Source organism: Pleurodeles waltl, chromosome 4_1 (genome assembly GCF_031143425.1).
Source record: "Pleurodeles waltl isolate 20211129_DDA chromosome 4_1, aPleWal1.hap1.20221129, whole genome shotgun sequence".
Classification (NCBI taxonomy): domain Eukaryota; kingdom Metazoa; phylum Chordata; class Amphibia; order Caudata; family Salamandridae; genus Pleurodeles; species Pleurodeles waltl.
Window position 1 is genome coordinate 540,028,960 of NC_090442.1, and position 25,961 is coordinate 540,054,920.

The 25,961-nt window shown below is 45.6% G+C and overlaps 1 protein-coding gene across 1 annotated transcript in view; it reads left to right on the plus strand.

Annotated features, from left to right (window-relative positions):
- ASZ1 (ankyrin repeat, SAM and basic leucine zipper domain containing 1) overlaps nucleotides 1–25,961 on the plus strand; it is a 995,454-nt gene that overhangs the window by 17,501 nt on the left and 951,992 nt on the right. Inside the window, exon 2 of the mRNA XM_069228909.1 lies at nucleotides 14,160–14,259. Within this exon, the coding sequence (XP_069085010.1) occupies nucleotides 14,160–14,259 (100 nt within the window). The remainder of the gene's footprint in view (nucleotides 1–14,159; nucleotides 14,260–25,961) is intronic.

Sequence of the window (25,961 nt, forward strand, 5' to 3'; positions counted from 1 at the left end):
CAGTGGGTCTCCGGCTCCCAGGCTACAAATCCCTGAAAGTTTGAGTCGGGCATGATCTGTCAAGAATTGGCCCAGTGGTAGGTCATATTGTTCTATTAGATCTGCCAATGGTATTATCATACCCTGTTGAAAGCAGTCTCCCACTGTCTCCAGGCACGCCCTGGCCCCGAATGTAAGCTGTGTGTGCGTGAAGAGAATGAGTGGATCACCTTGTGGAAGACCTGTTACCGGCAACACCCGTGTGTACATGGGGGACCCAGCGGAGTGGCACCGGCACCTCCTTCAACACCACAGGGCCGCGTCCAGCAGCTTTTCCTGTTGAGGAAGCTTCTCAGCACTATTAAGCAATTTCGCTAGCAATACAGATTGGCTGGCTGTTGTTCTCAGTTGTCCCATTTCTTTGAGATGTGTACCATTTGGCCACTGAGACCAACTGTAGCTGTGCCGCCAGGTAATATAATTCGAAGTCTAGGCCACCTTGACCTCCCCGCTCCAGTGTGCTGCTGAGAACTCCCAGTGCTCCTGTTACGTCCGCCTTCCCAGATCAGTTCCCTCAAGAGGGATACTTGTTGTTTGAATCATGCAGCAGGGATCTTGATCGACAGATAAACAAAATAATAAAGCAATCTAGATAACATGATCATTTTAGAAAAGGAGATCCGTGCCATTATTGGTAATTTTAAGGATCTCCAAAATTTTACACAGGAGTGAAGCAACCAGGTAAGCGTCTTGTAGGTCATCACGGAAATTAAATATTCTGAAGCCTAAATATTTAAAGGATGTAGGCGACCAGACTAAGTTTTGTGGGAGTGTGGGTTGTCCTATATCTGGTTTCAATGGGAAAAGGTGTGTTTTGACCATGTTAACTTTCAGACCTGAGTGTGTTGCAAATGTTGATAGTAGGGACTTTGCCGTTGGTCCGCCCTGAGACCCATCCCCCAAATAGGGTAGCAGGTCATCTGCATAAAGGGATATTATATGGTCTTTATCCCCAACAACCAAGCCATATTTGGGACCCTGAAGAGAGAACACCGCTGCCGACGGTTTGATGGCCAGTGCGAACAACAGGAGTGACACTAGGCACCCCTGTCTGGTGCACCTGTGGATCTTTTATTCGGAGGACACCATAGTGCCTGTTTTCACACTAGCTGTGGGGAAAGCATAAAGCAGACTGACCCAATTTACCCAGGCCTCGCGAAGTCCCATATGCAATATAACAGCAAACAGGAAGTCCCATTGAATGGAATCAAAAGATTTTTCTAGGGTAATCAATAATAGTGTTGTGTTAGGGCAGTGGCTTAGCTCTCGGTGATGCATACTATGGAATAATCTGCATAGGTTAAGGGAGGTATTCTGTGTCAGGATGAACCCATTTTGGTCCGGGTCAATTAGGGCTTGCGTAAGTGGTGCTAGGCGCTTGGCAAGTACCTCCTTAAAGATCTTAAAATCCATGTTTAATATGGAGAGCGGTCGAAACGCTGGAGCACCCGGTGCCATAGTCTTAGGGAGTGGGATCACAAGTGCCTCCTTAGTCGACTCTGGGAGAATCTGCAGCCAAAGCGAGTCTGTATATAATGTCTCCAATGCGGGGACCAACACGGAAGAAAAGGCGGCATAATATTCCGCTGGCCGGCCATCTCCTTGATGGCCATCAGAAACTTATGAATTGTCACGGAGTCACCCAATGCCCTCTGTGCTTTAGGGTCCACCTTATTTAAAGATATGGGGGAGAGATCTGCATTAATCGCTGTGTGGGTGTGGTAATCAGGTCTACTATATAATGTTTTTGTAGTATTCTCGGAATACGGTATTGATCTCTTTTGGTGAATAGGAGATGGGTCCATAGTCAGCCAATATTTGCTTGATGGGTTGACCCCTAGTGGTCAAGTTGACAAGCCATGCCAATAGTTGCCCTGCCCTCTTCGTTGTGAGTTTTGGTGATGAAGTCTTTGGAACGCTAGCGTTGCCTGAATTACAGTGTTTTGTGACGTTCCTCTCTAGTTGTTTTATGAAGGGAGTCCGAATCGGTGCCCTACCCAGTTTATTGTCTAAGCTATGTAGTCAGTCCTCTAGTGTTTGGAGCTCCGGCTCCCACTCTCTGCTCGATACAATGACCCCGGACTATCACCTTCAATGCGTCCCATTTGAGCAGGGCGGTAGAAGCCGTTCACTGACTGTAGGAAAAAAACTCTTGAATAGTCATCTGCATTGAGTCTCTAAAGGGGGCGACCTCTAATAACTGGGGGTGGAGTCGCCACAATGGTATCACCGGTACAGGACAGTATTTTAGTAGTAAGCGGGCTGTGGTCTGAGAGAGTATGTCCCAGATATTCTATGTGTATCATCTGGCCTCGCATGTGGGCAGAGCAGATGAACATGTCTAGTCTGGGGTGTATTTTATATACTGGAGAGTAAAAGGAGTATTCACCTGTCTGACTATGCTGTAGCCTCCAAATCTCCAACGGGTCCCAATTAAGGAGCCACTGCTAGAATCTCTGAGAGCGTGTGCTGGGGCTCCCATCAACGAGGGGGTGGACCTGTCAATAATGATGTTTATTACACAATTGAAATCTCCCCCAGGAGTAGGTTTTAGGTCCCCATGGTGGCAAGAGGTGTGGGTAACTCTTGGAGGTATGTCATTTGATCTTGATTTGAGGTATGTATACTACTTTTTTCTTTGCCCAATCACATACCCTTAACCAGAACATATTGCTCTTCATTATCAGTCAACATATGTATGTGTTCAAAGAGAGTTTCAGCCTTTACGCAGATCAATACTCCCCGAGCATAGGCTGAGTATGATGTAGCATAAATGTGTCCATGCCACCTGCGGCATAGGTGGTCTATTTCCCCAGTGAAGAGATGAGTCTTTTGTAACATGGCTATCTGTGTGCCCCGTCGTTGTAAATATCAATGTATATTATGCCGTTTAGCAGCCTATCCCATTCCCCTAATGTTCCAGGTAACCATGGTTACAGCAGTACCTAATTGGGTCTTTCTGATGGCTGGTGTATGGTGGCTAGCCATATGTCTTCTGGCATACCTCTCCCAGTTCGTATCCCCCCACCAATGGATATGTGTCCCCCCAAGACCAACCAGTGTAACACACATCACAAACTCCCATACCCAAGGGCAGCCCAGCAACGGCTGGCCGTCCAAACCTGTAAAACAAAAATATTAATACAAGATTACCACTTCAAGTCCCTAGGTAACGGCAATCTTCTGGGGGTAAGCAAATAAGGAGTTTGTCTTGGAACCCCGCTCCAGCTTTGATCGTCTCAGTCGAGGTAGTTATGGGGAGCCCCAGAGGCCCAGTCCCGGGCCAACCCCTGTCTATCGTATTATGCTACCCCCAGTCAGCCAGCTGCGAACTCCGGCAGTTGGCGTCCAGTCCGCAAGCCAATGAGTTCCCTGGAGTGCAGCATAACGGCCTTAGATTTGACAGTTTCTCGGCTGTCTGTGGGGTAGGGGTTGGTGTTTCCCAAAAGGTGTGACTGCCTGGAGTCTAAGGCGTTGAGCCATGGTCTGATGAGTTCTCAGTGCCTTCCCTTGTTTGCTGAGTCGCGATCATGTCTGCTACGGGTTGCAATGCAGCAGCTCTCTCACATTCGGTTTGTATAGAGGAGGGTTTCTTCAATGAAGATCCCTAAGTGTTGTCTCAAGTCCTTTTTCTGAATCGTCATTGAGCTCTTTTGGGCTTAGCTGTGGATGTTTTACGTGCTGTTTTGTATGTTTCAAGCCATGCCCAAGCCTCCTCCTGGTGTCACACAACAGTGCGTGGTGCCATCCTGGATCATCCGTAATTTGGCCAGGAATATTAAGGAATATTGTACCCCTTCTTTGAAGAGGGCTTTTTAAACATTTTAATAGGACACTCTCTGTCTGCACCTTTCCTCTGAAGTCAGGGAACAATATAACCGTCCTGTCCCCCAGTAAGTAGGGGCCATTGTCTCATGACTTCTGAAGTGTGGTGCTTCTATCTTTAAAATGCAGGAGAAGTGCCACCACTAGGTGGGTGGGGCGGGCTTCCTGGGGCCGGGGGCTCTTTCCAGCGCAAAGAAGGGTGTGAGACAGTCTGTGGCCGCTGTCATCTTTAGCCAAGACTTCAGGAACAACACCATGTCTGTGCCCTGCGCACCTTTCAGAAAGGCCTACCACTCTAATGTTATTACGACGATTGCGTCCTTCGACATCTTTGGCTCTTTGTTCTAACAGTTTTTACTCAATCTTCCAGGACTTGGATGGTGCAAGAGAGTGCAACTTGTGCAGGTCTAAATTCTTCCACCGCGTGTTCCACTACCTTCACCCTTTCTGACAGTTTATTATGCTCTGCACGAAGGAAGCCTAGGCCCGTGGACACAGTGCCAATATCTTGTTGCAAAGCCTGCTTGGTGTCTGCTATGGCCATTTGTACTTTGCCTGGGTATGAGTGAATGCATAGGTCATTGGAGGCTTTGGTCTCTGCTTCTTCTCAGGTGTGCATAAGTGTGTCTATTGGGTCAGCAGTGGCAGGCATCTGTTTAGTTCTAGGTTTACCCATGGTGGTTTATACTTTTTCAGTTGTTGATCACTAGTGGTTTAACCACTTTGACTGGGGTCCTGTGGGAGTGTTTTTTAAGGGAGGTTAATGGCACCTCAGATGCGCTACTTAGAGGTATAATTCCCCTTTGATACAAAGTGGGGGGGATTCCAATCTTCACCATCCCCTAAGTAAGTGTGCACCGTGGTGGACAAACAGTTGTTGTTGCATGCAAGCAATCAGGAAGACCAGATACGTGTTCAGTAGTGGATAATTAAGTTGGTATGGTTCAGGTGTATGAAGGTAGCTGCGCATGCATGTACTGCAAAAGGGGTCGCAACTTGAGGCCTGCGCCTCATGCCCCTCTTGTTGTCTGTTGGGCCACCCCGACTCTGTATGGAGGCGCCAGGGCCCGGGGTTGGGTGATCACGATAGGCAGTGGCTGTCGTGGAGCAGCACGTCTCCGATGCATTGAGACTACTATGCACACTTGAAAGAGAGGCAGTGAGTATTTTTGTGGGGTTGTTCACAGGCCAGCAACATGACACCAAACAGATAGGCCTTTGACATGACTGTTGAGCGGATGCAGATCTCTCCTTTTTCCTCTTGGTGGAGACGTTATAGGTGATAGGACATGGCTCAGGCCTTTTTGACCTGATTTTGGAGGGGTTAGGGAAGAGTAGGCATTCGCAGTGGCCTTTTTGACCCTAGCATAGTAGAACTAACCTTGAATCCTCTTCTTGTCAATCGATCTAAACAGTAGTTCTATTCTAGCAGGCACTTGTTTTGAGTCGCCCGGCGTGATCGAGTATGTGATGTACTCAAAGATGAATTTGAATATGTACAAGACTGAGCTTGGGGACACCCTCCTTGTACTTTCTAGTCAGGAACTCCTATTGAAGATGAATATAGTTGCAAGTACCCTGCTCTAGGGACAGACAATTTCCAAATGTGGTAGGCTAGAGGAACCGGGTTCCTGACAATCCAAGGTGATCTGTGTTTAAGGCTTCCATCTGAAGCAGTATCCCAAGTCTGAGACCACTTGGTTTTTGAAGCACTTGTTTCAATTTCTGGGAAGTTGTTTGCCCTTTATAAGATTAATTGCATACAAGTTATGCCTGTTCATAATGCAGTTAGGGTTCTCATAGTCATGTAGTGGAAAGTTGTAAACAGTGCGGGACTTTGCAGTTTCTGGCCAGAAATTACCATTTGGAAGCATTTGAGTCAGAGCTTGCCTGAGTATCTAAGGTGAATTGCTTAATGGTAATCCAGACTGGGCCTTCTTCATTGCTTCTGAAGGTGTTGTGCTTCAAGACCCAAGCGATGGCAAGATTGAGGCTGGTCTGAATTGTTCTTTTTCAGCCATAAATATTTGCTGCAATGATGATGTGGACTCTATTAAATGACTTTCAAAAGGGTCAGGTCTTTGCTGATTTATTTTTTCTTTTTTAGAATTTATGAAATGGGTCTTAAACGTTTTGCCGAAGAAAGTGAAACCAGTAGGCAGATTGATAGTCTTGACCTTGCCTCTTTTGTGTTCTTAAATATCCATCAGAGAGCCTCCCACCTCCTTTGTCATATGCAATCTTATCCTTGCTTAATTTGTTTTTGAATGTGTGAGCAGTGCTTTTGAACATTGTTGTCCCCTCACCTGTGTTCAGGTTAGGAGGGAGGAAAAATGTGGGATGAATGCTTTCTCTTTCCATTGTTTTCTGGATCTGTTTTATGGAATTCCTCAGATGGTTCTTGTGAGGATGGTGGGTGCGTTTTGATTTCTCTTGAAGTTGTTGACTTGTTTTGCTATGTCTTCTACTCGATCTTACTCCCTTGTTGTGCCAGGTCCTTCATTGGTCCTCTCTAGCGATGGTAAGCCTGGACCACAAGAGGGCTGGGCTTCAGCATTGAGGATGATTATCAGCTTTTGCAAAGATGTCAAGATTTTATTTCAGAAATCTCTACCTCAGCGAGTCGTTCCCATCATTGGACATACTTCGAAAAATGGTGCCTTATTGGGAATTGTTCTCCTCTTTTGTGAGATCATGTCTAGTGTTTTTTTTTTTTTTTTTTTAGGTGTGGGTTAATTGGAACAAGTAGAGCTCCTTGGGGCTCACTTGATTCTGTGTGTCCCTTGTGGCTTGTTTTCTTAGAAGTTTCTGGATGTGCATACTTTTATCATCAACTCTTCTATCTTCTGTTTAGATTCTTTTTAGAAATCTCCCTTTGAACTGGTTCTTTAGTCCAGGTCTACATAGTCTCTTCCTAGTTTTGTATGCAAAGTAGACACCAGGCACTAGATTTATTATAGTATTACGTTGCCTTTGCATCATGCATGGTGTCACAAGGACAACGCAATACTAAAGTCATATTTACCAAGCAAAGCAAGGCCACCATGCACGGCCCTTTGTTGCTTGGAAAATCTGGAGTAACACAAGGCAACGCAAGTTGCTGTCTTGTGTCACTCTAACCTGGGAAGGAGTTCCATGGGTGGAGTACGGGTGTTACCACGCATCCACCTATGGATTTTGGCACATAAGCAGATTTACCAAGTCTGGTATATCTGAAAATGCGTCAAAATGCTATGCCTTCCCAGGGGAGGAGCAACGAGGTGAAATAGCTTAATTTCACCTTGTTGTTTCTTCTTTCTAAGTGTGCTCCATTTTAGAAAGAGGAAAAAGACTCGTAGGATTCATTTTGTACCAGAAAGTGTCCATTCCTGAACAAAAACAATCCTGCCTGCAACACGCAGTTGCTCGGTGAGAGAGGTCTACTGAACCCAGTATGTAAGCTTTAAAGCTGAGCATTTTTAAAATTTTTGTAACCCATGTAACCTGGTGGGATTATGGTGGGAAACCACTCCTAACTTTATTTGGTGCTGCAGAGCAGTGAAGAGATGGAATACAGGGAGTGATGATCACATGCAACACCATGTGGGTGGATAGGGGTTAGGTGAAAGTGCCCGATTACACTGATTGAACATAGTGCCACCTCTGTTACTTACCGTGTGGTCTCCCCACAAGTCCACGATGATGAATAGTTTAAATTGGGATTGATGCCCAAGTTTGATGTCATCGGCCACACAGGGTGCCGCCATCATGGGTTTTCTACAACGATACGTGAGGGATTGGGGAGAATAGCTGAGCAAGCATATTTTAAGACACTACCGATTACTGGATTTGATCTTATCAGACCTTAAAGACATAAAAGTGTCTATTACCAGAATGAACAGGCAACGCTGGAAACTACCAAAGTAATGAAAAGCCTCCGGACAGATTTCTGTACCTTCAAGACCCAACTTGAGCATGTGGCAAGCAGACTAACTGATGTAGATCAACCGGTTAATCTAATACTAGACTTGGGGTACTGATATTTGGAATCGACAGTGCCAGTTGGTGGAGCTGGAAGACTGCAGCCTGTGTGATATTTGCATATATGGAGTTCAGGAGAAGGAGGGGGCACTAGAGCTGAAGATTTTCCTGGCTTAAATGTTGCCAGAGCTCCTGCATTCAAGGTCTAAACACCCAATAGAGTTTCAGAGTGGGCGCAGGATGCAAGTACACCAGGAACCCAATCTGTACACCCCTAGACTAATTTTAGCCTGTTCATCTACCTCACAGCTAAGACTTAACTATTCTCCGACTCTCTTGCCAAAATGGCTCTTTCCAATATAATGGGCATAGAGTCAGTATAACTGCAAATTTTTCTAATGTAGCCAATCTGATCAGGAAATATTCCTGGCTCTTACCCCATAGTGTGTCTTTCTGCTTTAGGATCGATCTACTGAACCTCGTCACTATGATTTCCACAATGGACAGCAGGACCTGGGAATTTACTGACCCAAAATCTCTGGAATGCTTTTTAGAGACATATACTGAACAAGCGATGGAGACTGCACCAGTGATACCTTCAACTAGTAGAGATATGACAGGTGGACAATGCAATAGAGGACTGTTGCTGACTATAGGTGTGAGAAGTGAGGACCACACGTCTCACCATATCACACTACAGCAAGATCAACAACATGGCCTCTAATCACAACCAGAACGAGACAGAGATAAATCCATATTACCCTTGAAACCTCACCAAAAAGGCAATAACTGTTTAAACTATGCCCTTGCTCAATTCTAGAAACTAGACATTTTTTGGGCTGGGGGATGCCATGAAGCCCCGAATATAGGTTGCAACTCATAGAGTTGCTCTTCCTGCAAACCAGCACCAACACAGCGCTGTGTACTCTTAGGAACATTCGGGTTCCCCTAGAATAGTAGCTCTCCCTAAGTTCCCAAAAACATTTAACATCGCCATGCCCCTTAAGTCTTTAAATATTGTCATTTAATGTAAAAAAAAAAAAACTCAACAGCTATATAAAACAGAAAAATTATATTGACATACCTAGCATCTAAAACTCCTGATGTAGCCTTTTTACAGGAAACACATTTTTTGGCAGTTGGCCATATGCTCAAGAAAGGGGGTACTTACTGCAATATTGATTTATAAGAGAGTCATAGCTCGCTTAAGCAACACTCGGAAGAATGAAGACAGAGGCTATGTTTTACAAGTCTTAAAATCTAAGCCACACAGTTCATTATAGTGAGTGTTTATGCACTGAATGGCCTTGAACTCCAGTTCTTTTCCAGGCTGCACATGCTGTTGGTGGACTTAGAACATACTGAAATCATTCTTGCTGGAGACTGGAATATAGCATGTATTAGATTAACTTCTAGACAGAACAGGATAACCAGTGACAATGTGGAACAAAGACAGGGTGGAGCTTCTGTATCTTTTGGCGGACCATGCTCTTGTGAATCCATGGTGCCTCCTGCACTCAAGTGATCAAGAATTTACTTTCTATTCTCACCCGCACATCGCAGAGACCAAAATCATTTTTTTATCTAATTTTCTAAAGGCGTGACGGCTGGCCCCCAAATTATTCTCCTGTAAAATCTTTGATAATGGCCTGATTGCTCCCTTTTTCAGTTAGACTTCGAACTTGGACTCATTCAACCATCACAGGGAAGATGGAGAATGCCGGTGTGGAAATTCCAGCACCCACTGGGGAAATGGAAATTTGAACAACTTGGGTGGACTCTGCGCAAATTCTATGGGCCGCTAGCAAAGCCTATATGCATGGCCAAGTGATAAGGTAGTCTACCATACATCGACTATACCTAGAGACCAGATGCCACCTGGAACAATGTATGAGCAACCCAATTTCGACAGAACGGGTCACCTGATAATTTTCAAGGCCTTGTGCAACCTAAAATGGATCTTAATTCAATATTTGCTTCAGTGGCAGAGAAAGTGCTAGGGTAGATTAAACATAGTCATTATGAGTGTGGAGAAGGAAAAACTGAATTATTCCTTGCTCCACAACTGAAACAAGAGGAGACACAACATTTCATCCCAACCATCCACATCCCACAGAGACTACTGACCAATCCAGTCCAAATTCCGGTTCAAAAAGCAGAGGAGTTTGGATCCTTATACAAGGATTTGTACTCTTCTGCAACTGATGCCTTGATTGAAGCAGAAAAAAAATATATTTTTTTTGGCTGACATCCTCTTCCTCACCTAAAAGACAACCCTGCTGTTGAACTGGAGAGCGACATCTCTGAAGATGAGATTTGGGACGGTATAAAAGCCATGCCCAGGCAATTGGAAAAACAACTGGAGAGGATGGCCTATTGAATATTATAAAACAAAGGACTTGATTGTAGCTCCCTTACTGGCCAAAGTCTTCAAGGAAATGTGTGATTCATATTCCATATGCCCAGAATACAGTTTATTTTTCATGTTTGCATGTGATTGGTCTCAACCTGATGCATGTGTTTGGTACAGTGTCATGCATCATCCATAGATTTCTGTTCTGTTTCAGTATTTTCAGGTTCAGTCTGCTGTCTTTTGCGGATTAAAACATCTATGCATTTACAGAGTGACAAAATGGAGTAATTTACTTTAATTCTGTGGTGGACAACAAGGGTTTGGTGAGGAGGGTGGGAGGCTGTTTGTGGATGGTAGGACATTGATAGATTTGTGGGAAGGATTATGGGAATTGGGGACACCTGATGGGACAGTCTTTCAGGTAGTCACACATGTGGAAGACAGCTATGGGCCAGTCACAGATGTTCAATACTTTTTCTGTGGAAATGCCCAGCTTCTCTTACAAAGCTGAATAATTGCTGCTGTTTCCTTTGCTAAAAGGTACATAGAATTAGTTAGTGTCAATCCTAACATCTTCACCAAGAACATTTTTTTTTCTGGTGTTGGCAATAGGTTCTGAAGGGAAGGACCTAAATTAGGGTCCCCCATATAGTAGCAGGTACAGCACAGAGACCGTTCAGACAGGGTTGGGTCTTTGAGTGGGATCTCTTGGCCAGTTTTGGAAATGGTCCACTCTTCAGGGTTATTCCCAAACTGTTTGCCTTACTTCACCTCTTTTTCTTATCTCATTTTTGTTGGCTTTAGTGCACTTTACCACTACTAAGCAGTGCTAAAGTACAGGTGCTCTGTACTCTGATACATGGTGATATTGGCTTATCCTTCTTTAATTCACTTGTAAGTCCCTAGTAAAGTGTACTATTTGTGCCCAGGGCCTATAAATGGACCTGCAGCCCTGATTGTGTCAACCACTACAGTAGCCCTTTAGACAACTATGCCCTTCGCTGGGGTGTGTTTGGCGTCCCAGGTGCCACTGCAGATCCTGTGTGTGCGGTTTTCAACTGCCATTTTGTGCACTTGCTAGGCCCAAACTTTCCTTTTTATTACATATCTCACCCCTACTGTAGCCTTAAGGGCAGGGTACAGTGTATTAAAGTTGGGCAGGTTCTTTAAGTTTATGTCCTGGTAGTGAAAAAACAATTACATTTGACTTTCACTTCTGCAAGGCCTCTCTCTCCCATAAGTTAACATTAGGGTTACCTTGAAGCAGCCTTTAAGTGTAACTTCCAAATGGGAAAAGACTGAAATTTGGATTTTGGTGCCACGATTCAAAATAGCAACTTATGGCGAAGTCGAATTTTAAAATTGTAAGCCTGAAAATGCCACTTTTTAGAAAGTTGGCATTTACTTACTTTTGACCATTCTGAGCCTTTGCCTAGCTCTGAATACACATCAGGGGTGGGCGACAGCTGGGCTTTGTGCATTCCCTATAGACAGTCACATGCAAAGGGAGCTGGGGGTCTGACATATGCATCCCACTGGCCTGTCACCAGGCTGATGGGCCTTCCTGGGCTAGATGGGAGGAAGGAGCTGACACATATACCCGAATAGGGCTGTGCTGTCTCCACACAGAGGTGCACAACCTCATGTAGAGTGTCTAGAGCCAGGGAAGTAAGTGCAGAAACATTGTGCACTTCAAAGGCCTTTCTTTGAACTCTCCCTCCCCTTCAAAGACTCAAATGGGCATAAGTACTGGGCCCCAAACCCCACCAAATCAAAACTATGCTGGAATCAGGGACATTCTTCTAGGAGGAAGAGCTGCTGTAATGCCTGGAGGGACTGCCACTTTGCTAACTGCATTGCTGTTTTGGCCTGCTCAGTGCTGTGCTCTAGCAGGGACTGCCACTTTGCTTCCTGCATTGCTGTTTTGGTCTGCTGCTTTTTGCTTGGGTTTGAGAAGGACTGGACCTGCTCGCTACATCGTTGAGCCCAAGTTCTCCAAGGACTTGCTGGCTTGCCTCCTGTTCTTGAAGTCTCAGGGCCATTAAAGACTTGTCTCAACTCTGCTTCAGCTGCTGGACTCTGCCAACTGTGAGTCTTCCCAGCCAAGATGTGCCAATCCAAACCTGGGCCATGAAAGCTGTTTTTCTGCCAGAATAGAGGCAGTGACGACTTTGCACCAGTTGGAACGGACGCAGTGCCCTTTGATGCAGGTCCCAATTTGCGAGGCTCGACGAGGACGCAGTACCAATCTGAAGTCAGCACGGCGAGGTTTGACAAAGCAGCCCCTACATCGTAATGGGTTCGATAGCGACATGGGACCCGACTGTGAGGTTTGACTACGACCATCTACCCAACTGTGTGGGTCAGAACTGACACATTGATTCTTCAACACCTGCTCCATCCAAGGTACTTTTTCAGCTGGCCCTCCGTGGGTCCTGTAGCCAGCCTACCCCTCATCACGGTCGACCTGAACTTTGGATTTACCCCTGTCTAGCTTGACCACAAGTAACCTTTTCGCATTATTGACTTCTAAGCACTACATTTTAATTTATCCTTTAGGAATTCATATCTCAAGTTCTACTTTTTGGACTTTCTCGTTTTGGTCTTGTTTTGCTTATAAAAAAGTCTCCTTTTCTAAACTGGTGTGGAGTCTTTTTGTGGTGTTTTCACTATTACTGTAATGTGAGCGTTTCACAAATAATTTACACACTGCCTCTTAAGTTAAGCCTGTCTGCGCTGGGCAAGCACAGCTCTATTTAGGGTGTGTCTCTGAATTACCCCGACTAGGATTGGACAGAGTGCATACCTCGGCCAACTAGAGACCCAATTTCTAACAGCCAAGAGCTCAAGCTACAGACTTTTGCTATTAGCCATGTGCCATAAAAAAACTATCTTTTGAGCATCAGCATGGTGTTCGTAACGAAGTAAATGGTTGATTTGTTGTTGTGCCTTCAGATTTCTGGGTCTAGTACGCTTTTCTTTGATTCAGTAGTAGCTTGATTTCTCACTGGATTCCCTTCTTGTAACTGTGTTCAGTGACAGTTTGAGTCCCCCTCCCCCCTTTAACATAACTTTGTACAGAGAATGGCTGCAACAGTCCGTCTATTTTCTATAATACCTACTTTCATATTATGTTGAAGAAGTGATTATTGGTACTACATTTTCTTTTGAGGGAGTAGTGCAAAAAAAGCATTGTCCGCTCAGTCTTTGATCGTGCGTGGCGTAAATCTGCTTCCTGTGGTGGTGCATCTGCCCACCCCACGCGAGGAACGGGAAGAACATGTGACCAAGTTAAAAACAATTCTGGGTCCTGAACAGACTCGAATATCTGATGTTTACACTCATGAATGGGGCAGGGTGGGTAGACTGCTCTCATGGCTAACTCACCCTGACAGTAGGGGACACCCCATTACACAAATAGCTTGACCAAGAGGAAAGATGGTATACATACTGTAGGCAAACCCAAGAGCATGGCGATCACGACAACTTTATTCCCCTTACAAAACACCTCAAATAACATACAGCACCTATATCATGTCCTGCATGAGACCTCTCTCCTTCATCACCCAGGAACAGTGGTGTTATCTGTAGGCATATGGAAGGTGTTTGACTCACTGTGGTGGGACTACATGCATGTGGTCATGGCTCGAATGTCCTTAGGGGCGGGCTGGTGCAAATGGGCATTACTATAGGTGTATAAATGGTACTGGCATAGATGATTATCCCACCTAGAGGCCTTTGTTACTTTGCCAGTCTCCCAGTATGGAAAAATACTATGTATACAACAACCGGCAAGTTTTTTAAAAACGAATAAGTGTGAAAAAAATCAATTGTTGAAGTTTTGATGCCTTCATTCGAAGCTGGTCGTGTCAGTGCTATGTACATGAAGTATTTGTATCAACAGTATACCTTGCACAGAAGCAAGGTCAACTTCACCGTAAAACAGTTAAGAAAAGGTTATCCTACTGTTTTTTTGTTTTAGAATTCAGAGAAACATATAGTGGAAGATGACAAGGAAGAAACATTAAAAAGAGCCTTGACATCTGGAGATGTACGTTTGTGTGAGGAACTTTTAAACGCAGGTGAAGCTTTGCTATCTTTCTTGCTATATTTTTATTTGGTGTTGGTTGAAATTGATATGTCAAACTTATTTGTGGCAAATGCAGTTTTTTTCAAATATGTTCACTTTAAATTATTTAACATAAAAGAAGTTAACATTGTAGTGCATACCTGTTGAAAATGGAAAAAAAAACAAAAAATATTTTCATACAGCCAGTTGAGACTCCTAACTTACCTGGTACTAGCAAAATAAATATATTTGAAACCTTTATTTTCCATTTTTTGAACATGCAACACAGCAGTTATAGGTGAGCACAGTACATGGTGTATTGCTTGTAAACAGGTTAAATGTGTCTGTCTTTCCAACATACGAAAAATTGTACAGGTTTCAGGTGTGGCGCACGTCATCCCATATTACCGGATAACCATCATCCATACTCGTGTGTGTCTCATTCCTTCCCCCTCCTGTATTTGTATTGCCACCCATTTGGTAATTTGAACTATTACTACCTGTGTCTTCCGAATCTGTGTCAGAGTCTGAGATCATGTCTGTGAGGTTGTTCCTGGCTGTGAGGTCCCCAGCCAGCCCTTAATCTTGCCCACTGAGTTTCATGTGGGCTGCTTCTGCTGCTGCCCACTCCTGTATATCTCTATGCCACTGTTTTATTTCTGATACCCTATTCCCCGATCCAAGTGAACGCGAATCTGCGTCTGGCCAACACCAATGTCAGTTGCAGAAATGTGTATGCCATTTTTTTGTACCCTTAGGCTTCTTCTTATTGCCTAATAGTGTTGTGGTGTGAGTGTAATATTCAGGTGCATAGACCTTTTAATGCCCTTCACCTCCTGGTTCCTGAAGTTTGTACTACCTGGCAGTCCCACGCTAGATGTAAGAAATCGGCACCTCCAGTGCTGCATCAAGGACACCTGTCTGCCCTTACTGGGGACACATGATGGAGGTCATTAGGAGCGAGATAGGTCCTGTGTAGGAAGTTGTAGTGTATCAATTTAAAACAGGTGTTGCAGGAGATTAATCAGTTTAAGGCACACATGCATGACCAGTACTCCCTCCCTGTCCCTCCCTCCAGTGGAGTGTCAAGGTCTGCTTCCCAGACCCTACGTGCCCACGTCAGGGACCCTGCCGCGTCGTTTCACATGGCCCGATATATAACAGTGTTATTAAGTTTCTACTTGTACCACATGAACATAGGATCCTCAGGTTGTTGGTAGGTATGGGTTCACCGGGGTAAGTGGACCAAGTTACCTTTGCAATTTCAGACAAACCTGCGTAATGTAGAAAGTTGCTAGGTCCTCTGCCAAATTCTTGAGTGGCTTCTTCAAAAGTCAGAATTGTCTCCCCAGGATATAAATCGCCAAGTTGAGTGCATCAGTCCTCTCGCCAGGCTTGGAATGACATATGGGTTATTATCTATTTCAAAGGCTTCAAAAACCAGACTAAGAGCTCCCGGTGGAATGGAGCCCGTTTTAGTACTACCTGCAAGAAATGTTGCCAAAGAGAGGCTGTACGTCGGACTATGTATGGGACGTTATTTGAAATCCCTGCTCTTTCCATTAAGAAGTCCAGCAATCTTTCTATCTCCACCCGTCCTCCCACTAGCAGTTTCTCCCAATTGTCTCCTGCCTCTAGCCATCTGGCTTTGTGTTGGAGGTGTGCTGCTTAATAGTATAGGTTGAGCTGTGGAACCTCCAATCCACTCTTGTGTTGTTTAATTAGCGTTGCTAAGGCCACTCTACTTTTTTTGCCCACCCACAACAAAGAGACGAGTTTGGAGTTCAGGTGTCTGTACACCCTCGTCGGGAGGAGACATAGTGATTTCTGTAGGACGTACAGATATCTAGGTAGTACTAACATCTTGCTGCGGCCACGCTGCCCATTAAGGACAGGGCTAGTGAATTCCAAAAGGGCACTGATTTCTTTAGGGTGTCCAGCACCCTATCTACCATAATACTCATCTGCTGTGATCTGGAATGTGGCACCCTAATTCTGAGGTATATGAATTGCGTCAACTCCCAACGAAGGCCGATGTTAGGGAGGCAATATAGAGGGCTTCCAACCAGTGTTGCAAGTGGAAACAACAACGTGTGGTGGTTAAATCTGAGGTTGGAGAGTTTCCCAAACCCATCTAGCAGTTGCAACAATAGGCAGTGCTTACTGGGGAGAGATGAGATAAAACAGGATGTCATCCACGTAAATCAAGACTGTATGATTAGTATCTCCCAGTTATATGCCCCAGTCCCGTAGCCCCATTTGCGCCCATATCACCAAAGGCTATAGTGCTAAAGCGAACAGGAGTGGCAAGAGCATGCAACCCTGTCTCGTCCTGCAGTCCAGTACCCATGCTTCCGAGCGACTGCTGCCCACCCACACCCGGGCTCTGGGTTCAGTGTACAGCAGCTGAATCCAGCCACAAAGTTGGGGACCAAAACCCATAGCTCTTAGTACCGCCAGTATATATCCCCAATCTACTGTATTGAAGGCCTTTTCTTGCTCTATGGCTACCAGTGCAGTTTCTTCATCTCATTGCTAATATCGGATCAATGGACGCACACGACAGCAAGATGCCTTTATACACAAATTATACATTTCCATGCATGAATGAAGATACAACACCCCTCTTGGATTCCCCTGTCATGAACTCTCTATGAGCCCCAGCACATAGTTACGTGGTCAGGCAGGCTCTGCAGCCTAGGCCCGAAAGTTAATGACTGATAGGTCACAGGTTGGGTAACACTTAGCCGACAGCCCAACAAACAGGCTTAGATCAGATTCCACAGACAGACAGCAACAGTACAATGGTCCCCGGAGAGTGGCCCCAATAAAGCACAAATGGCCAAAGGGACCAAGCATTCCCAAAACAGCATAAAGTTAGATGTCAAATGTAGTTAGTTACACTTAGCCAGTCAGGACATAGCACACACATCACATGCAGTGACCATGCACCCCTCAGGCCGGACATCTGAACACGTACTCGCTGGCCCACATAGTGTCCACGCCAGGTCGAGGCTCTCCTGCATTCCCTATCTGGAAATTGTATCTGCGACTCCTTGTCAATAGTTTGCATGTTTCACCAGGGAAAGAATGTTTTATGTGTTTTATGCTTCCAGGGGAAATGTATAAATCGTGGGTCATTTCGATATACTATGAGACAGTCCTCAGACCTTTGTGCTGTAACTACTCTCCCGGCCTCAGTGTTTAATTAAAAGAACTGTTTCCTGTTTTGCTAGACGCCTCTTGTTTTTTAGGGTAAATTCTCATTCAAGCAACATTTTGGCGAGCCAGGTAGTAGCTGATTGGTTCTTCCGACTCAATTGCGACCATAAGAAGGAGACCCTGCCTGGACGGATTCACATTTCTGCAAATAAGAAAGGTAAGCAGACGCCACAATTGATTGAAAGTTCTGCTGAATCTGCAGGCGGAGGTCTATCCTGAAGCCACCATCACAAGGGCAGATGGCTACATCAGAGCCTAAATCCTAGCATTTGGCGTGTGGCAAACTAGGATAAATAATCAGCTGAAAGTCACTTTCTTGTTTTGTCAACGTCTGGAAGGGTGATCACTTGGACGGCTGGATGTAAAACAGCCAGTAAGGTTGACCTCTGGGGGTAATACAGGGTTTTTTGGTTGCTGTCCACTTGGCCCTCTGCCTGTGACACAGATGATATGCATAAGGCTCTGGGTGGATATAGGGCCAGCTCTCTGTTTTAGGTGCTTTTGCTTTGACTGCTGGGCGTGATGCAGTCGGTAAGCATAGGCTCAGGTTGTGGTATAGGGCCCACATCGCAAACTTATTAGGCTATCCTGTTTTTCTCAGTGCCACTTGTTTATTAACACTGGTGGTATTTGAAAGAAGTGAGAAGTGTGCTTCGATTGGACTGCTGGGCGTGATACAGATGATACGAAGGACCCCTAGGCCAAATTCTTGTGTGGCTTAGGGGGAATTTGGACATTAGGATACAAGAGCGATTGGGATCCCGTAGTTTAAGCATAGCTGTGTTTTGCCAAGTAGGGTCCATAGACACTGAAGTAAGTCCATTCTTCTTCCATATAAATTGTTGCAATCTTCTCCCCGGGGCTGGTTTCAACAAGATTAGCGTGCTTCTCTAGTTTCATGCACTGCAGTTCTTTGCTTGGTCACAGGATAACATGTGCTAGGAGTAGGCAGGGCTAAAGTATTGCGGCTGGGACATTACCCGGATTTTTGGGGCCTAGTCAGCATCTCCACTACCAGTTGAAATTGTCGTTTTTGACATTGTGATGCTGCTAGACCAATGTGAGTATCTTAAATGTTGAATGCTGTGTTGTTGTCAATGTTTAATGTATACATGAAGAAATTGTTGATTTGCACAATTTGTTGTTTGATGCCAAAGTAAGGCTCGCTATTTCGTTGCCAAATTGCAGGCTGTGGTGAACTAACGATTGCATTTTTTCCTAGCATTGTATCCCTTCATGCGCTTGTTTGTTAAATGTTTTTGATGCATCTGTGAATAACGTTGAGCTCATTAGATCTAGAAATGCCAGTGTGTATATCCTCCCCCACCAGCTTAGGTTCGGCAAACCCCTTGTATGTATAGTTCCCATTACCAGAGTGATCCGGTAGTTCCCTTTTACATACATCCTGTTGGCAGAGTAAGAAGAAATGAAGAAATTAATGTTTAAATGTTTAACATAAGAGAAAATGTAGCAACTTAAGAGAGAAAACCCTATAAAACAACATAAAAAGATACAACTCACCTAACTTAAAAATCTGTTTCCCTGAAAAGACTCCCCAAATACCACCATGGGATTACCTCTAGAACACATGCAAAATAAGTTCCCCACTCTGGCCAAAAAGCTTAGCAAACTCTGCCACAAATTACATGCACATACCAAGACTCTCATGTCCCCCTGACCTAAATTGTGAACCTTCCACACTAATGTACTCACACACAATGACATACATACAAAGTATGCAGGGAAAAAGGACAAAAAGGAAGCACTGCTAGGGCTCTGGGCCATTTTTTAGGAAGTCCAGACTGATAACCAGTGAGCAGGACATCTGCCACTCACTCCGAATGCGCAGGACAGGTAGACCAAAGCCAAGGTACATAGTCGTTCAGGAGGAAGGCAACATATTTGCCCCACCCTTTTGTCACTTGCTGGATGGAGAGAAGTAATCCGTATGATAGGCCCTGGCAAAAAAAGAAGAAACACCCCCAGGCACTCATATATGCAGAAGCTAGAACCCTCACACATCTTATTAGATGTCATGCTTCATTGTAGGGTTGGCTCCTTTTCAGACTGGCGTTGCAATATCTGACAGGCCCCACAAGGGGGCTCTTTGCCGGAGATCCTAACTAATAGTGTGTGCCGAGGTGAAGAGCACGTAGGAATAAATTTAAACCTACTGGCAAAGACCAAGAAAAAAACAGGAGAGAAAGGACAAAAGAGTCAACATTAAAATTGCCTCGGGTATCTTCAAGCCCTAGTTTATTGAACGCGGCAGGGTCCCGGACAAGGTTAAAAACGTTGTAGAGTAAAAAGGAAATAATGCACCCACACTCAACTGAGATGATGGTGGAAGGAACTTGCTTCAACCATGAAGAAAGGTCAACATGTTTCGCGCCTCACAACAGTCCTATCGGATCATATGGCGCTTCTTCAGGGCCAAACAGACAACAGCTTCACCTGAACTTAAATATAAACTCTGTGAAAACAATCCCAAATACAGGAAAAACTAAATAAAACTAACAAATAAAAATATGAGTTGACTTACTCAAAAAGGTTTCACATCAGATGGATGTGATCTAGAAGAGCCTATCCTAAATTATGGAAGAGGCTCCATGGGACAAAGCATGCCACTAGGCTGGCGTTGTATATGTTCATATGTCAGACTGTATCCGGAGACATACCCTGGGCCACGTTCTTGAAGAATTGTTGGGACAAAAGATAGGACAGCTGTGGACAGATACAGGCCCTGAAGTCGTTTCATTTTATAACATCCTCAAAAAGGAGTTGCCCTCCGACATACAAATCGTTTGGACAACGTAGTAGGGCTACAAATAAAAATCTAGCAAGAAATACAAGCACACATACTGCACTTCCACAGGACAAAACAAGAGAAAGAAAGGGAGAAGCAGGAACAGGCCCACAGGGATAATGCTAAGTTGTTCCAACATAAACTATGGAAGACTGCTCTCGAAGGGTCGTGTTGGCAAGCAAGCATGCAAATGGCACCAGTCATGAAGGAAACTACATCGCAGGACCCCCAAGCGTTCCAGACTGGCCACAACACTGGAAACCAGGGTGGCTGGCAACAGCCAAACCTCTTACAGTGCTACTATTGCGATAGAATGGGCCACATGGACGACAGATGCTGGCTGAGGGCACCAGAAGTCAATAAGCCAAGGCCAGGCTCCTCAGAACTCCCATCCACAGAATGAAGCTCAGGGAAATGTAGCAGCACCTTCTACTCAGCTGCATGAAAATGAGTCCACTACTCCACAGCATCAGGGGTAAGGTAATTGGTCCAGCGCATGGCATCAGCAGCTGCAGTGGGAGAACCAGGCCCATCCTTGATCGGGCCCGCAGCCGCAACAGAGCGGAATACCCATTTGGGAAATCAGTGCTTTCAGGCAGACACACAACCCAAATGTGCAAGAAGTCTTATACTTTTTCAGCACACATTAATATTCACTGCAGTAGGATTTAAAATAAAAGACAAATGAGAATAACTTTAGGGATTTTATTTAACCTTTTACTTGTACTTGGGAAATTCAGGTTTGTTGCGTTGCTGTCGACCGGGTGTCCTAACTAGATTCCGCCATCCCGTGCGGCTATGGAGTGGGAATCTGCACCTGAGTTCGGCATTTGGGGGGCCCACCAGAACCTGGGCCCCACTCTGCTGCTGGTCCCCCAGGTAAGGGCTAGCCAGCCACACCCTAGGGGGAGGGCAGTCTGACTGAGATGGGCAGGGCAGTTCCCCAACCGCTGCTTGAAGGACTGGCACCTGTGGTCCTTGAACCCCTAAGCTAAATGGGGTGGTTTCCTATTACCAAGTCAAAAGGTCCCAGTTCTCGGGCACCCAGCAGGGACCGAAATGCCTCTGTCGCATAGCCCTAGCAGCCATAGCGTTCTCAATGGCCCCCCAGCCAAAGGTGGGGGGGCGGGGGCTTTTTTGTTCCCAAACTAAGCTGTCCTCCAGTATTGGGATCCAGGCATTCTGTGCGCTTAGGGTAGCGAGACTACATAACGCTCACAATGCATGCATGAGTTCCAACAAGGCACCACACGATGTTGAGTCAGTTGGAAGGGGAATCACCAGGAAATCCGTTCCAGTCACCCTAGTAGATTCCCATAATGTGGGCAGAACTCAAAGTTCCTGGCCTTACTCCAGACTCCCCACACAGCGATGTCTTCTGTCTCCTCCTTACCCTCAGTTCTTCCTAATGGCAGCCTGGATAAGTAGACCAAAAAAGATATGGTCCGAGGGAGAGAGGGGTACTAGGAAGAGGAGCCCAGAACATACACCCTGAGCAGAGCAGAATGCAGTAGTAAGCACCCCCTCAAAACAGCTTTAGCAGTAGGGTCACACACAAGGCCTCATACTGTTCGAAAGGAGCAACGATTTCAATATTGCGCTCTGCAAATGAGAGACACAGGGGCCTCAGACACAATCTGACCCCTACCAGTACCCAACTAAGTTCAGAGGTCTAGGGAAATGCCCAAGAACAAAACAAAGTTGCCCAAAGCTCCCTAAAGGAAGCCTCTGGATAAAGGGCGTAATTAGGACACCTGGCGCCAACTGGGACGATCACGGGGTGCACCACGTGCTGAGACCAGAAGGGTGCACACGTGACCTCAGGGCACATTGTGTTCACCGACCAATGTTCAGTGCGATGCGCCGCCCCTTTTTCCATCCCAACCCCCACATGCGTAGGCTAGAAACATTGCCTCACACTCTGACACAGCCCCGTGCACACACCAGGGCGCCAAAGGTCTGTCAATGCCAATAGCACCAATTAGAAGGCTTAAAGAGCCATATGCACAAACACATTTTCCCATTGACACAGAATGGGAAAAAACCCTTTGCTACTTCTGACCCAAAATCACTTGTTATACTAGAATAACTCCGTAAAACACACCATTCAAACATATACTTAGAATTGAGAGGGATGGAGACCCAACAATGTGTAAAATTAAATCTTTATAAATAACTTATTTCATCTAGAACCAGGTATCTGGATTGAGTCCACCACCCACTGCTACACCGAAATACATGGTGAGCACCAAAATTATTATTATTATATTATAAGGAATAATTGGCAACACACATATATGCAATGTTTTTCTCTTATAGCAACAAAACATAGCTCTTGCCCAAGAGGTCTGCAGCCAAGTGATTTAGTGCACCACCCCTCAGTGGACCATCATCCTCTCAGCAGCTGCACCAGAGTACCCAGCAGGATCAAGAGCCAAAACACCCTCGAAGAACCTTTTTCACATCCATACCTCAAATGGGATCCCGCACCACACCACATGGGATCTTTCCAAACTGTTTTTCCACCGTTTGTCCCTCCCTCACTGAGAAAACCACAATACATCTCAGCTGGAAACACCTCAAGCCTACAATGATGCCTAAGTTATGTGTAAAATTACGTTTGTACATTTTCTAGTTGCTGGGGATGCTACCGAATCCATGTATTTCCAAAAAACAGTCTCACCTAATGAGGTCTATTTGCGAGCTGTCACACATATGCAGGGACCTCACTCATGTTACCTTTAGTTACACTGCACCCAGCACTAGCATCCCACACACAACACACTGCACCCTTTTACCCAACACAAGATATTAGCACATGACCACCATGGGCACTAACGCATCAGCTGGGTCATGTTATGTCTGTTCGCTGATACCGCACGCAGTAGGTGCGGATAGATTGTACTTATCCCAAGAGGCGGTCCCTGAAAAAGCAAAATACCTCCTCCATCTGTACCTGTGTAGAATTAGGGCTGCAATGCAACCTACTAAAGTAGTACCTTCTCACCAAGCCTAGCAAAATCCAAACTGAGTTGGACATGATATGCCAAAAGGGAGCTATAGGGGAGGACACTGTTTGGCCCCAGAAATTTCATGAGAAAAGATTTTTGGAGGTAGCTAAACCACCTAACCGGTGCACAAACATGTCAGCTCCTGCTTCTGTCTACGGTCCCAGGGTGACCCTTAGCATGTCTGGGGCTGTCTTTGTTGACACAATGGACCCCAGACATGGAGTTTGAGAGCAGGGCCATCCACCTTGAAGACATGAAGGGGAATGGGTCAGGTAGGGGAGAGTTAAATGACAGCATATACACCCCGTGTCAGCAGATCTGGGTCACTGAGGTAGACAGGTACACATGGATAGAAGGGAAGGGGCAACCCCTAATTGTACGGAAACTCACACTATGGTTCCTGTGCCTCGGAAACATAAGGAATATTCTACTGGGCATTAATGAGAATTATGGCACAATACTGCACATTTCGGATCTGCACCTCCACACTGATGGACATCCACTGGCAATGCGGCGAGCTTGCATATAACCAGCTCGTCCGTAGATGGCGTGTCCTCTGCTCCCTCGTAACCATGCACACCCCAACCCTGGTCACCCCTGGAGAAGAGCTGTCTGAACTGTTCCAAAACCCTCTGAGGAAGGAAACAAGAACGTTCCAGAGGAGTTTAGACCATTCCCTGATGCTCAAGCATTGGCGGAAGGCTCTATTACCTTCTTCACCTTGCAGACAAAAGCAAATGCCTGCCAGTTGCAGATAACACAGTGGGAGATGCTCAAAATAGTGAACAGTACTTAACTCTGCTTAATGTCATCAGAGAAAAACCAAGAGCCATTCACCTCCTGGTGATGCAACATCGGTATGTTTTTGGACGTGATGACCACAATGGATGGTGGGGTGTATGCCAAGATTGGCACATCCTGCTGCACATTCATGCCTGGCAATGACATGGACAATGGAACTTCATCACTTGCCATTCAAGCACTGCATCAACTGCAGAGAGAGATGTGTGAGGAGGGAGGTGCCCCTGAGCAGGAGGAGTTAACCAACTGGTGGTCCTGGCTTCCCCCCCGTGGCTGACCGATTTGTGCACATCATTGTTGCCCGTTTTTGTTGTGTTACAGTTTGTGGTTTCCTACAATCGGGGTTCTTCAGATTGGCCAGACAACAAGTAGCAAGAGAGGTTGGACAACAAAGAACAAAGACCCTCATTATGACATTGGCGGTAAAACCCATTTATCGCCATGCTGACTCCCACCAACATACCGCAGCGGCTGCGGATATCCGTTCACCGTATTATGACACACACACACCAATCCGTCACTATTCAGTCACAGACACTAATCCGCCACACCAAAGGTCAGTGATAATCTGGCGGTATCCAAACCCACACCGTTACGCCAACAGAACTACGCCCATCACATTATGACCCACTAATCACCACTGTGGACATTCAGTGGCGGTGAACCATTGGCTGTACATACCGCTGCGCTCAAAATACACACACTCAAACAAAACACCACCACATTGGACAATTCAAACAACACACACCTGACACCCATACACACACTACATCCACACACCCACACCACTATAAAACACACACCCACATTACCCACAACCCTTTACCATTACAAACCATTGGCACGAGACAGACACCACAACTACAGACAAAACTAGAGCCACACACCACCTACACCTATGCACCACACACCCCAACACAACTCACACCACACCCATGGCACCACAAAGACACCCCAGATTCTCAGAGGAGGAGCTAAGGGTCCTGGTGGAGGAAATCAGCAGGGTAGAGCCTCAACTATTTGTTGCACAGGTGCAGCAGATATCCATTGCTAGGAAGATGGAGCTATGGTGGAGGATCGTGGACAGGGTCAGCGCCATGGAACAGCACTCCAGAACAACAGATGACATAAGGAAGAGGTGGAGCGACCTCCAGGGGAAGGTACGTTTCATTGCAGCAAGACACCAACTCGCTGTACAGAGGACTGGTGGTGGACCCCCACCTCCTCCCCCACAACTAACAACATGGGAGGAGCAAGTCTTGGCAATCATGCATTCTGAGGGCCTGGCCGGAGTAGCAGGAGGACTGGACTCTGGTAAGTCAACTCTATACTATTATCACCCCCCTACCTGCATGCCATCACATACCCTCACCCTCACCATCACTTCCCACACACCTCCCTTCACATCACATCTCACTAATCCCAATGCCAAGCCCCACATGCTATACCAATGCATGGACACCTATCGTTAAAGCGTGCACACTAGTGAGAACTAATCATCCCACCATACACCAGCGTGCACAAGTGAAAGCTACCAGGGCAAATACAATGCGGGCAAGCCACTGATGCACAATATTGTATTGTATTGTAATAATATTTATATAGCACTTACTACCCGCTTACTAGCATCGAAGCGCTTTTCGGTGAGTAGCACGCTACTCTGGAACCCAACAAGAATTAGTGATGGATTAGTATCGGGAAATAGGAGTACAGTTTTAGTATTATTATGAGTTAATTTGAGCCGCGGATATGAGAGTTTGTTAGTTAGATTGACTGGAGTAATGGAGGGGTGGAGGAGGAAAGAAATCCAGAAGTGTTAATTGGGAGTATATCCCTCATTTACTCAACCCAAAGGCTTGGGATGAGTAAAGGGGG